General features: G+C 43.8%; 2 protein-coding genes across 3 annotated transcripts in view; both read left to right on the top strand.

The window, feature by feature from the left end:
* The window catches only part of LOC148005832 (uncharacterized), a 51,170-nt gene that overhangs the window by 33,070 nt on the left and 5,461 nt on the right, over positions 1–12,639 (top strand).
* Positions 6,445–9,976, top strand: LOC148005833 (major urinary protein-like). Of its 2 annotated transcripts, none has more exons than XM_087551623.1 (7): positions 6,445–6,773; positions 7,082–7,215; positions 7,443–7,516; positions 8,196–8,306; positions 8,653–8,754; positions 8,925–8,970; positions 9,793–9,976. In XM_087551623.1, exons 1-6 carry the CDS (start codon positions 6,591–6,593, stop codon positions 8,948–8,950), a joined length of 630 nt encoding a protein of 209 aa, XP_087407749.1. In that variant the 5' UTR covers positions 6,445–6,590; the 3' UTR covers positions 8,951–8,970; positions 9,793–9,976. The 2 variants fall into 2 exon arrangements, with proteins under 2 accessions (XP_087407749.1, XP_087407750.1); XM_087551624.1 differs by having other exon boundaries at positions 6,556–6,773; positions 9,718–9,976.

Raw genomic sequence — 12,639 nt, 5'->3', positions numbered from 1 at the left:
CGTCATAAAATTTATAATGCATTTATGGTTGTACGAGGGATGCTTACATCATGCTGTGTACAATTATGACTCTATTAAATACATAACGCCTTTGAGGTTGTACATGGGGTAGTTACACAGGCATAGTTATGACCTGGCTGTTACTTCCACCTGAAAATTAAGCATGTGATTGTGTGTCACATTGACCAGGGGTGGGCTTGTAATGGCTGTTCTTGGTTGTCAATGACATCCAGAATTAACTAAACCTTAACAGCCAATGCACGAATGAGAGAGTGGCTGAGTCAATTGAAGATGGAAAGACCCACTTTTCATCCGGATGTTTTTGAGGAGGGAAGGTCCACCTTGAAACTGGGTCAATCCCTCTGCTGACAGCTTACATAGAAGATGTGGAAGAAGGAAGATCCCTCCCTAGAGCCTCTGGCTAGGAGGTCCATTCCTTCATGAGCGTTAGGGCTTACTTTGGAATTCTGACATATACTGAAAAACAGCTATGCCATCCAACCTTGTGGACTAAACATCTCCTGAATTCTTGGACTTTATGGTAACAGATTACCTGAACTACAGTCTGTAGACCATTCTAATAAACTAATCACACACACACACACACACACACACACACACACACACACACACACACACAGAGTAAGTTTTATTCCTCTAGGGAACCCCACTTAATACAATACCACAAAGACACTTACATTTGATTTGTATTGGGTAAGAAGTAATGAAAGCATTCCCAAAAGGACGAGAAAAGAAAAAAAGTGCTAAGACAAACTCACAAGAAAGGACCAAGAACAGTTTCCTATGGAGAAAGACCTCAGACTATCTAAAGTAACTCCAATAAAAGAATCGAACTTCAGAAATAGGGGATAGGCCGCTGATGGTGAATGGTGACTTTGTAACCATGACACCCTCATTCAATCCTCAGCACTCAAAAAACAAAAGAACAGAATGTAACTCCGAGGTTAGAAGACCAGTAACCAAGGCTTTTAGTTGAAACATTAGCGTGAAACATTTGTAATGAAAGATGAGATTAATATTTTAACGTAGATTAAAAATGGATCCTTTGGAGCTGGAGTTACAGATGGTTGTGAACCACCATGTGGGTGCCGTGAACGTAACCTAAGTCCTCTGGAAGAACAGCCCTATGCTGTTAACCGGTGACAAAGCTCTCCAGTCCTGACTTGTCTAGTTAGACATTTTTAGTTTTATTTTATGGGTATAAGTGTTTTGGCTGTCTGTATGTCTGTTCACATATACAACTCGTGCCTGAAGAGTTCAGAATAAGGTGTCATATCTTCTGAAACTGGAGGTTGCGAGCTATCCTGTGTATGCCGGAAACTCAGGTCCTCTGTTAGAGCATCGAGTGCTCTTCCCCACTGAGCTATCTCTCCAGCCTCGACTTTTCTATTTTTACAAAGGACGATAATGAGTACAAGTTTTGTGCTCCAACTCGCCAGCTACTGGCTGCAAATTATAAGCACAAACTTAACAGAGACCTAACATGCACAAAGGAAGCCCCAGCAATGCGGCTGTAGAATACAGCGCAACACTGAGGTTGGCCAGTATGGGGCAACCCTACACCTTGCTGAACTGGCCCTGTGAACCCCCAGCATCGATTTCTTGGTGTGGTTAAGATTCTAACTCTTTCCTCTGTAGATGAGCTTAACATAACTACGCTTGCGTAATTACAAAGGCCTTGGTGTGGTTATCGGGTCTGTCCTATTATCTCCAGAGTTTCAGTCCTTATTTGGTTTGTCAGTAGTATTTGACTGGCTCCTCTATATTTTTATATATCTAATTAAAATTGCATTGCATAGTGGATGGATGAAACTGTATGCGACTAAGCTGAGCACCACAACCAATTAACACGGAATGTCATACAGATTGGTACTTCTCTGCACTCTAACACAGTTATAGTTATTTTATTATTTATAAACAAATCTCTGACACTAGATTTATACTGTATTTAAGACTGGACTCTCTCTCTTTTTTTTAAATTTCCATCTTAAGTAGGTCCATTCTTTGTAGTCCTTTTAAAACTATTTAAAGTTCCTTTGCATCTAAATAAATCCAAAGCTATCATGTCTTCAGAAAACCAGTTCTCTCTCATAGAGTCCCCTCCCACACACACACACACCTTCCCTTCATGATAGACTGTAAGCTAAAATAAACCCTTTCCTCCTCAAGTTTCTTTTGGTCATGATATTAATCACAATAACTCTAAATTGTATCTATATAAGGATACAGAATACCAATGTTTTCTTAACACCTCACATTCTATGAACACCATGTACTTTCTCTATAGACGTCCCTCTAATTGCAGCTATCGAGAGTAAGCTTACATGATCTCTTGCCAGCACGTTCCAGTAACTTCCTTCATGATCTCTTGCCTAAAGTTTCTCAACCTTCCTGATGCTATGACCCTTTAATTCAGTTCCTCATGTTATGGTGGCCTCCAACCATAAACTTATTTCCTTGCTACTTCATAAATGTCATTTGGCTGCTTTTATTAATTGAAATGTAAATATCTGATATGCAGGATATAGGACATGTAACTCAGGTGGGGGTCACAACCCACACATTGAGAACCCATGTAGGGTCCCGATCCACACGTTTGAGAACCACAGATAGCAACTTTTTTCTCTCTTCTCCTGCCTTCCTGTTGGTCTTTGTTATCCAAATGCAGCCAGATGAACTTTGAAAGCACACCTCTGACCATGCTCCTACTATAATTCTAAAATGCTTCAGGTCCTTCCCAGACACATGAAAACCAACCCCTACCAAGCTCCTCACAGGCCCACATAAGCTGATCCAGGATAAGTGTGCATACCAAAAATACATACATTAGAAGCCTTACCCATAGTGCCTGAGGCTGTGATTTGGTGTAATTATGGTAAGATGAGGTCTTCGGCGTGAACCTAAGTCAAAATGACTGACAAGTGTCCTCAAAAGAAAAGACTAGGATACAGGATGGATTAGAGAAGAGACTTCCTGAAGACCCGGGAAGACGATTCCACCAATGAGGAAGAGCTCAGAAGAAGCAGGACGCATCAAACACATTGCTCCCAGAGTTCTGGCTGCCAGAAAGGAGAGTCTAATTTTTGAAGTCACCCATACTGCATGAGTTCGAGAGGGCAGCCCCTGCAAACTGACACAACTCCCTTTCTAGCCTTAACTCATTTCGTAATTCCTGTGTTCACTGTATTCCAGCAAGGTTTCCTTTGGTTCTCTGAACTATTTGTACTCCTGTTTGCCATGGCCTTCACGTATGTATCCATTCTCCCCACACCCTAGAAGGCCTTCTGCCTAGTTCCTGTTAGTCTAGTCAATTCTCTTGTGCTTAAAACAATAGATTATTTTATGTGTATGAATGTTTTGCTTGCATGTATGTCTGTGCAGCACATGCACGCAGTGCCCACATAGGGTGTTGGATCCCTCGAACAAGACTTATGGATTCCTGTGGGTGCTGGGAATTTAACCAGGAGTCATCTCTCCAGTCTCTCCCTCTTCTGGTTCATCCTGCATTCCCTCCATCATTCAATGGTGACTGAAGGCTAACACTGCCAAGGCGCTGACCCATCTGAGCATGCAATAGTGTGGACACATGGTTCCTGGCCTCGGTGGCTTACAGATTCCCCTGAGATAAATATCTTTGTATTGCAATGTTCCTGTGACAGATACCTAATTGGGGAGAGGACTTGAGCCCTGTGAGGAAAGAATACTCATGGACAGCAGAATGAAATCACACACATCATGATGCAGTATAGCTTAGAGTCCACCCCCGATCTTGAAGTAAAGACTGCTTGGTTGTGAGGTGTGTGAATAGCTAGCTGTCCCAACTGTTAACTGCTTCAGAATCCCTTGTCTTTGAGCTGAGATGCTGGTCTCTTTGGGGTGCACATCCCCCACTGCATGATCGAGCAAAACTGTGGCATAGCATTTCTGCCTGACACAGGATAACTTCCCTTCCTTGATTCTGCTGTCTCCTAGCTCCCTTTGTCCTTCACGAGTTCCTGGCCAATAATCTCTTTGTCCCTTAAAGTTTGTTTGTGCCTGTTTTCTGGGGCCTGCTCTAGGTTTTGGGAGTTAAGCAGATTGATTCCAGTGACTCCAAGCATCCTCTGACACTGACAGAAGCAGGTGCTTTAGAACTGATGTTGAGCTGGGGTCAGCAGTCCTATCTGTCACTCTGCTGGAGGGACTACAGAATATTTCCTCTCTGGGACATGAATCAAATAAGCCCGTGTTCATTGATGTTCTTCTTGGCCCCAAACACACTCTGGCACCAGGTAAGTGACTCGAATGTTTCCGCAGGCTTTCTGAATGGGTTATTTATTCAATTAGTTGAGACTCAGGTAAAAGTCATTAAATCATCTTCCTATTAGTCAGTTTCAGAAATGCTAGCTAGTTACACATGGGCCATTAGCTGGTTACACGTACACTCCTTAAACCCCTTACCCACGTGCTTTGTCTAGTCATTTCTTAACAGCCTCAGTGCTTCAGTCACAGGAACAGCCCACATGTACTGACGAGTGTTAAGTGGAAGGAACTGGCTGTTGCCTTCTGCTGGGAAAGCAACTTCTTGCTCATTACTAGAAAAGCAGTAATCTATAGCCAGACGTGGTGCTACAACCTATAATCTTAGCATTCAGGAGGCTGGAGCTAGGGGATTGCCACAGATCCAAGACCATTCAGAAACTCAGGAAGCTCAAGGCCAGTCTCTATGTGAGTTGCTGGGAATACAGATCAGTGGAGAAGTACTGGCTGTGAGGGCTGTATGGATTCCCAGCAAGGTAAGATCAGATGTTCAGAACTCACATTAAAAAACGTGGTCATGGCTGCATTTAACCCCACCACTAGGTAGATGGTGGAGTCTGGAGGATTGCTGTGACTTACTGGACAGACAGCCTATCTGAAACACACTAAGTCCCAGATTCAGAGGGAGACCCTGTCTGAAGGGGATAAAGTAAAAGGAGACAGAGGGAGACAACTGGCACCCTGTTCTGACTCCTGCGTATACTAGCAAAGGGACAGGCGTGTGCACATGTGTGCACATGTGTGCACACACACCGCAATCAACCAAAAAAAGAAGAGGAGGGGAGAGGAGCAGGAGAAAGAGGAGGAGGAGAAAAGAAAAATGATAGTCCCCTAGTCAAGCATTTACCAAGTGCTTATAGACCAAGAGGGGCCAGTAGTCATGTCTCATTGAATCTCAAGCTACATCCACTCCTCCATATTTTAAAGAAACCCACGTGCAGTTTCAGTCCGATGTGTCTGGAGCTCTACAGTGCTGTTTATTCCTCTTTCTCCTATTTAACCATCCTCCCTTCATGTAAAAACATCCCGACCTGTGTAGTGGAGTTAATAAGAGTAAAGGATCCTGAGTCAGATGGACAGGCTTGGGTTTAAATCTAAGTTCTCTCGCTGACTGGCTGTATGGCCTTGTATAGTTACTTGATCTTTCTGAGTCTTAGCTAACACTATGGAAAGATGAAAATAAATAGTACATACTATAGACAGTTGATGCAAAGTGGAAATAAACCCTATCGAGGACTTGCCTCCTTCTTGAATTCTTTATTTCCCCACATCAAACACTATTTTATGTTTCTAGTTCCAGGGTAAATACAATTTATACGGATACAAAATATGTTCCTATTATATCTGTGTTTCTTTGTAAGCAGACTCTTGACATCATTTCTACTTGGACCTCCATCAGCAAATATGACTTTGAACAATACCTTTGTTTTTCTTTAATGATGAGATTATGTCCAGTCTTTTAAAGTCCACCATTCTCTGAGGTAAACAGCTGAAGCAGTTCACCTTACTAAGTTAGCAGTTTGCATTCTGAGGTCAATCTTTTGGGGTGGGTTTGGAGTTGGGGGCTGTCAGCTTAGCTTCGGAAGATCCTTCCTGATAATCTTTTTAAATAACGATTTATTATTTTTATGCATATGTGACTGAATGAGTGAGCTCATATGTACCACATGTGTATAGGAGATCACAAGGACCAAAAGAGGGTCATTTCCTGAGACTGGAGCTAGAGTCAGTTTGAGATGCCATGTGAGTGCTAGGAATTGAACCTGGGTCCTCAGCAAGAAAAGGTTTCAAAGAATCTGACTCCTTCTTTTACATCCTTCTGACTTTCTTGTCCCCAGGTGTGTGCATGGTACACATGCAAAACCAATGCTCATACACATGAAATGTGAATGTTTTCAAAGAAAACCCAAGTAATTCAGCTTCTTCCACACTCCACTCAAGTCTTGAAGCAAAGATTCTCTCCATGCTTGACCTTCCAGTTCAGTACCCGCCCACTCCATTACTGGCTTTCTGATTCCAAGTCAGATCCAAAGTTGCATCTGGTTCCAGATAGCCCTCTTGAACACCCACTGTTTTTCTTGGGAATATGCTTTGTGAAATGTATTAGTGAAAAAATCAATCCATAGGAGATGAGATTGCCAAGTTGGAAAAAGGGCAGGAACAATCCTTGGCTTCACATCAGTACATGAGAAAACATTCCAAAAAGCCTGAGGGAAGGAGGCCCATATGAGAAGGAAAAAAAAACACTCGAACCCAGAGAGAGTATAAAGATGAGCAACGTGCTGGAGGTGGAGTGTGGGCACCATCAGCAAAGAGATTGTCCCGACAGAGAGGCAATTCTATTCCCTACCAACATGAAGCTGTTGCTGCTGCTGCTGAGTCTGGGCCTGACCCTGGTCTGTGGCCATGCAGAAGACGCTAGTTCCACAAGAGGGAACCTCGATGTGGACAAGGTATGCTCAGCGAATAGTAACTTCTGACTCAGAGAGTGTTTTGGAGAACTCTTGAAGCCAAGCGGGTCCGCTGAGGGGATGGGTACAGTGGCCTGTTCTATTAGACAAATGAATGGCCTCAGACATTGAAATAAGACCAGTTGTATGCTATTCAGATCTAACAAGATTTGGGGACCTCTGCTCTCACTGAGAGGCATGGGCAGAATGTTAGGTATTGTGACAACTCTATCAAGCCAAATTCAAGAAGAAACACGTCCATGCGGTATCCCTGCCCCCTTCTCCCTTAAGCATTTTCTTATCCATTACAGCTCAATGGGGATTGGTTTTCTATTGTCGTGGCCTCTAACAAACGAGAAAAGATAGAAGAGAATGGCAGCATGAGAGTTTTTATGCAGCACATCGATGTCTTGGAGAATTCCTTAGGCTTCAAGTTCCGTATTAAGTAAGTGAGGTGTTTGCCCTTAGCTGAGGAAGAATAAATAAGCCCAAATTCCTGATTACTAAAGTATCAGACAGAAACGAAATAACCTTTAAAAAGCCATTTTGCTAATTTTGCAAAAATATTCAAAAGTAAAATGGAATGAGAAACTGGAGATACCTATAGAGTAGAGGGTGAAGAAGCCAGCCAGATCAAAAATCCCCTAAGCATCAGCTTGCTCTGTTTTACAGGGAAAATGGAGAGTGCAGGGAACTATATTTGGTTGCCTACAAAACGCCAGAGGATGGCGAATATTTTGTTGAGTGTAAGTATATAGAATGTCTATATATCTATCCACAAGTAATTTAGTAAACCCTACTACCATTATCTTGTGTGTGTGTGTGTGTGTGTGTGTGTGTGTGTGTGTGTGTGTGTGTGTGTCTATGTGTTGCTGGGAATTGAACTCAGGAACTTGCACCTCCCAGTCAAACTTTCTACTAGGGAACTCACCACACCCCCTTGTAGAATCTCAAGCACTTCCTGACATGGTTGATTTAGCCAGGGACATGGGGGCCATCTAATAGCTAGCACCCTGTGGCAGGCAAGGGAGATAAGTATGGTGAGGTGGAATGTGATACTGCCCAGTAGCTAGCACCGGTGTACATTGCTCAGGATGTAGCCATGTGAGAAGGCAGACTTATGAAAGGCAGACGTGTCGCTTGAAGGTGCTGAGGGAGGTAGGTGAGCCTCAGAGAGGATGAGAGAGAGTGAGTCACTGCAGTGGCTAAGTGTTCTCTAGTGGGCATGGTCCCAGGGCCCCTTCCTTAGAAGTTACTTCATCAAGTCCAGAAGGCTACAGATGGGAAGCAGAGACATCTCCGCCCCACATCTCTTCCAGGATATGTATTTTAATGATTTTTATGTTCGGGGTAGTACAGGTAAAGGGTTTACATAATTTCATGCAGACCAGAGTATTTCTGAGCTGTGTCCCATTTCCTCCACAGATGACGGAGGGAATACATTTACTATACTGAAGACAGACTATGACAGATATGTCATGTTTCATCTCATTAATTTCAAGAACGGGGAAATCTTCCAGGCGATGGTGCTCTACGGTAAAGTATTTCCACACGGACACTGATTTGGGGTGGGAAAACAGGAAGGAAACTCGAGCTTTAGTATAGTCTTCCCAGCTTGGTCCTGCCTCTTCCTCACTTCCTGAAGGTCGACGATGTTCACCTGCACCCTGCCTCAAGCACAGTGATGGGCACACTCTGAAATCTCTCCGTGTGCCAGAAGGCCATTCCGTGGGTGCCACATTCAGGATAGATTGGACCCACACCTGTCAACCATGTCACCAGCCATTTTCTCATCCTTATGGGGGTGCCCCTGTCCCCTCACTTAGTTCTGTGGTCAATGCCTAGGACACAGCTGCTACACTCACTGCTGCTCTTTTCACAGGCAGAACAAAAGATCTGAGTTCAGACATCAAGGAAAAGTTTGCAAAACTATGTGAGGCGCATGGAATCACTAGGGACAATATCATTGATCTAACCAAGACTGGTAAGTCAGGACTCACTTATTTTTCTCGTTCTGAATATCATATCATAGAAGAAATGACCCTGGGGGATTGGCTATCAGCTATTTGTTGAAAGCTGTAGAGGCACCTCATTTTCTCTTCGGGGAATAACGTGGACCTGGTACCTGAACACGTTCTTGTTCTCACCCTGCAGATCGCTGTCTCCAGGCCCGAGGATGAAGAAAGGCCTGAGCCTCCAGGTGGGCAATCTCCAGTGAGAGCAAGGGGTGGGTGGGCATGGACCAGGCCTTCCAAAAGCATTAGTATTGTGCCCCCAAATTATTATAAGAATAATTTGATAAGGAGTCTTTGAGGAGAGTTTGAAAAATGACTGAATTATGTGGATTTGTGACTATCTGGTCCTATTTTGAGCTCTAATGTAAAGTGAACGAAGCACTTAGGCAAGAAAACAAGGGAGTGAGTTTTCCATAGTTGCTGCACAGTTGTGTAAAAATGGCTCAGCGATGTGTTAAGTGTCATTAAGAGTTAAAGTTTGAAACAGAGAGTAGCAGGATGTGAGCATGACTGCTCTTCAGAGTCTGTGGTCCTACTCCATCCAACTCTGGAGAATAAGATCTTCATCTGTACTCCATACAACCTTGGCTTCTTACCTGGAAGTGGAGTTGCATGATCTCCACTTCTCTTCCAGTCTGGCGAGCAGACTCCTTTGACCCCTCTTTCCCACTTCCCAAGACTTCACTCAGATAATGTAGGAAAGTCTTTACAAGTGGCCAAGGCTTTCACCATTATTCCTCAAGGCAATGACCATTCTTCAGAGCCAAAGGTTGTGGAACCAAGCCTCAGACCTTTCATTACTTCATTTTTCATAGGCCATCCATAAGGAAAGTGTAATTTATTCTATGCCTTTAATCCCTGTTTTCTGGCAAATAATTTTGATTATAATGCAGGGCAAGATCTATTTCTTCATCCTTTCTTGTACATAATAGAGTGCCTCTCTGTCCAGAAGTCAATCCAAGAAGTGCTTAATGGGTTCCTGTATCCTTTCTTCCTTGATTACTCAGTGCTGAGTGGAGACTTCTCACCAGGACTCCAGCATCACCATTTCCTGTCCATGGAGCATCCTGAGACAAATTCTGCGATCTGATTTCCATCCTGTCTCACAGAAAAGTGCAATCCCGGTCTCTCCAGCATCTTCCCTAGTTACCCAGGACAACACATCGAGAATTAAAAGCTTTCTTAAATTTCTCTTTGCCCCACCCATGATCATTCCGCACAAATTTCTTGCTCTTGCAGTTCAATAAATGATTACTCTTACACTTAAATGTATGTCTATGTGTCCAGAGGGCTAACTCATGAGAGAATGAGGGGACCTCCTTAGTCCTGTACCCAAGATCCTTCCTCATGTCCCAGAATCTAAGCTGAGTCTCAGGATCTCACCACCTCTGGAGCAGTCCCAAGACCTGATGAATGCCCTCTAGGGCTCCTGCCTTAGAGGCTTTATAAGGACCTTAGACACTTGAGACTTGCTGCACGATTCTTCCATCCATAGACTATCTTTTCCAACAGATCTAGGAGAGACACATCTTTCTAAGGCTATGGCTGCTCAGCATGGTTCAGGACACACTAGGGGTCGGGGGAGGTCTGGTCATTAGAGGCCCAATGGATAAAGACAAAAGTTTGCCCAGCACCCCATAGCATCCTCTGGCCCCTAGTTCGAGAGATTAAATTTGGATCAAGCTCAGGATCCTGAATCAAGTTCTTGTTGTGGTTTGGTATATTATGGCAAAAAGCTGTTGAGAGAGCCAACCAATTTTGCTGAAATCTCTCTCTGTCTCTCTGTCTCCCCCCCCCCCCCCCCGCTACGGTCCACATCATTCTCTTACTAAAGCCTCCTCAGTGACTTCAGCCTCATCCATGCACCACCGTGCCTGGCTTTTCACTTTTAGTATTGGCAAAAGTTTAGAGACAAAATAACAAAGTGTTCACAAGCTAAGCTATCCTTGAGAATACTTACAAAATTAGGTAACAGTTCCAGTCCAGGAATCTGTGGAAGATAGAAAATGGTCTGACAATGTTGCCATAAGCCAAGGGACCGCAACCCAGAGAAAGGTCCAGACAAACTCGCTAGTCCCAGGTCAACATGGCGGCTGGAGTTCACCTAAAGCCTTCCCCCTTCGATAACAAATACTTTGTGGAAATGAGATGTGAAATAGGAGAAACATTCAAAGCCAAGGATGAAATTCTAAACACCAGAGACAGAGCCAATCCCTTTGTAAAGAAGAAGAGGGGGAAGCGGTGAGCGTTGTTGCGGTCGAACTGTCTAATTCTCTGTGGACTGAATAAGAATGATAGGAGTCAGTAACATTCATGGATGTGTCTGTGGCTTTTCCTCAGAAGAATGGGAGCAGCTGGAACCTGGGCAGAGAAATGTGTACAAGGATACAAAGCTAGAGAACTGCAACAATCCAGCCTCAATAGGTAAGAACAGTTCACCTCCACCCAGAATATGTTCCCTGCGGTCCCTTCTTCCTCAAGTCCTTCATTTTTCCCCTTGATGTTTTCTTGTTTTGTTTTGTTTTATTTTGGCAGTGGTGGTGGTGGTGGTGGTGGTGGTGGTGGTGGTCGTGGTGGTTGGTTGGTTGGTCAGGGACTTTTGATCCCTTTTTAGTACTGTTAGGGTTTTTTTATCTCAACCCTTGACTGGACAGAAAATACTAAGACACCATGGTTTCACGTGACGAGGTTTAATGAGAGAAGAGTAGGAGAGAGGACATGTGGCCCAGTCATGGGCACATGGGGGAGGGGGATGGGACAAGAACAGAGAACAAGAAAGAGCAAGAGGGGAAAGAGAGGGTAAGAGGGAATAAGAGGTGGGGGGGGCAAGCAGCTCCTTTTATTGTGTCAGGTACTATACATGCCATTTGCTAGCCAACTGTGGGGCAGAGCATACCTGGCTGCTGCCAAGTAGCTGTGGGGGTGGAGCTTAGACAGAATAGCAACAAGTGCTAGGAATGATGCTTGTGTCATTGCCTCCAAAAGGGAAGGTGTGCTTAGTTGAGGTTCATGGGCATCCTTATTTTGAAACATCAGAAGCCATATATGTTCATTAGCCTTGAAAGACCCTGAAGTAAAAAGTTGGGGCTTGATTTCTGAAGTGGTTGGTCCAACCCTCAGTGTCTACCATTTCTTATGAGTAGGAAATCAAGATCCCAGACAAGTCCCAGTCTCTAAGTTGGATGGAGAAGAGGAGCGATGTTCTTCAGGAAAGGTGAATAAGGACAGCCCAAGTAGTCTGCACAGACTCAAGAAAACGGGAACCAGTGCAATAAGTCTTTAGTTTCTTGGTGGTAAGCTTGGAATTCTTCAAAGAGTAATTTGAAAACTTTCATTAGGGCTGGGGATACAGCTCAGAATAGAGAGTGATTTCTCACAAGGACCTAGATTTGATCCCCAATATGGAAAAAATATTTTTTTCTTAAAATTCCCGGTTTTTGTCTCTTAACCAGGAACTAGTAGAAAAAACACCAGAATCTCTCAGGAGAAAAGGAATTCACAGTACAGGAATTTTCTTACCTTGGAGATTCTAATATCACCTTCTCCTGTAAACCTGTCCACATGAGCAGCTCGCCACAAGCTTTTATTTCATGGAGAAGAAAAGAATGGGTGAATTGAACCACTTAATTACTCCTTAAATCACTGCTTGGATGTGATAGTTACCCACTGTAGCTCACTTTCAAATGGTAAGAGCTAGCCGCCTGGCTCAGTGGTAGGCATGGATAATCTCTTTATAGAGGAGGTGCAGCAATTCCAAATGCCATGCTATAGGGTAGCCCGAGAGGCATGGTCTTCCATAAGGAGTAAGAGTATAGTCAGTCACCATTCTGACAGTGGTAGGGACAAAGCTGAAA

The sequence above is a fragment of the Rattus norvegicus genome, chromosome 5, assembly GCF_021556685.1.
Source record: "Rattus norvegicus strain SHRSP/BbbUtx chromosome 5, alternate assembly SHRSP_T2T, whole genome shotgun sequence".
In the NCBI taxonomy this organism is placed as follows: Eukaryota; Metazoa; Chordata; class Mammalia; order Rodentia; family Muridae; genus Rattus; species Rattus norvegicus.
The sequence above is the reverse complement of the archived record's forward strand: the minus strand, read 5'-3'. Positions and strand labels throughout refer to the sequence as shown.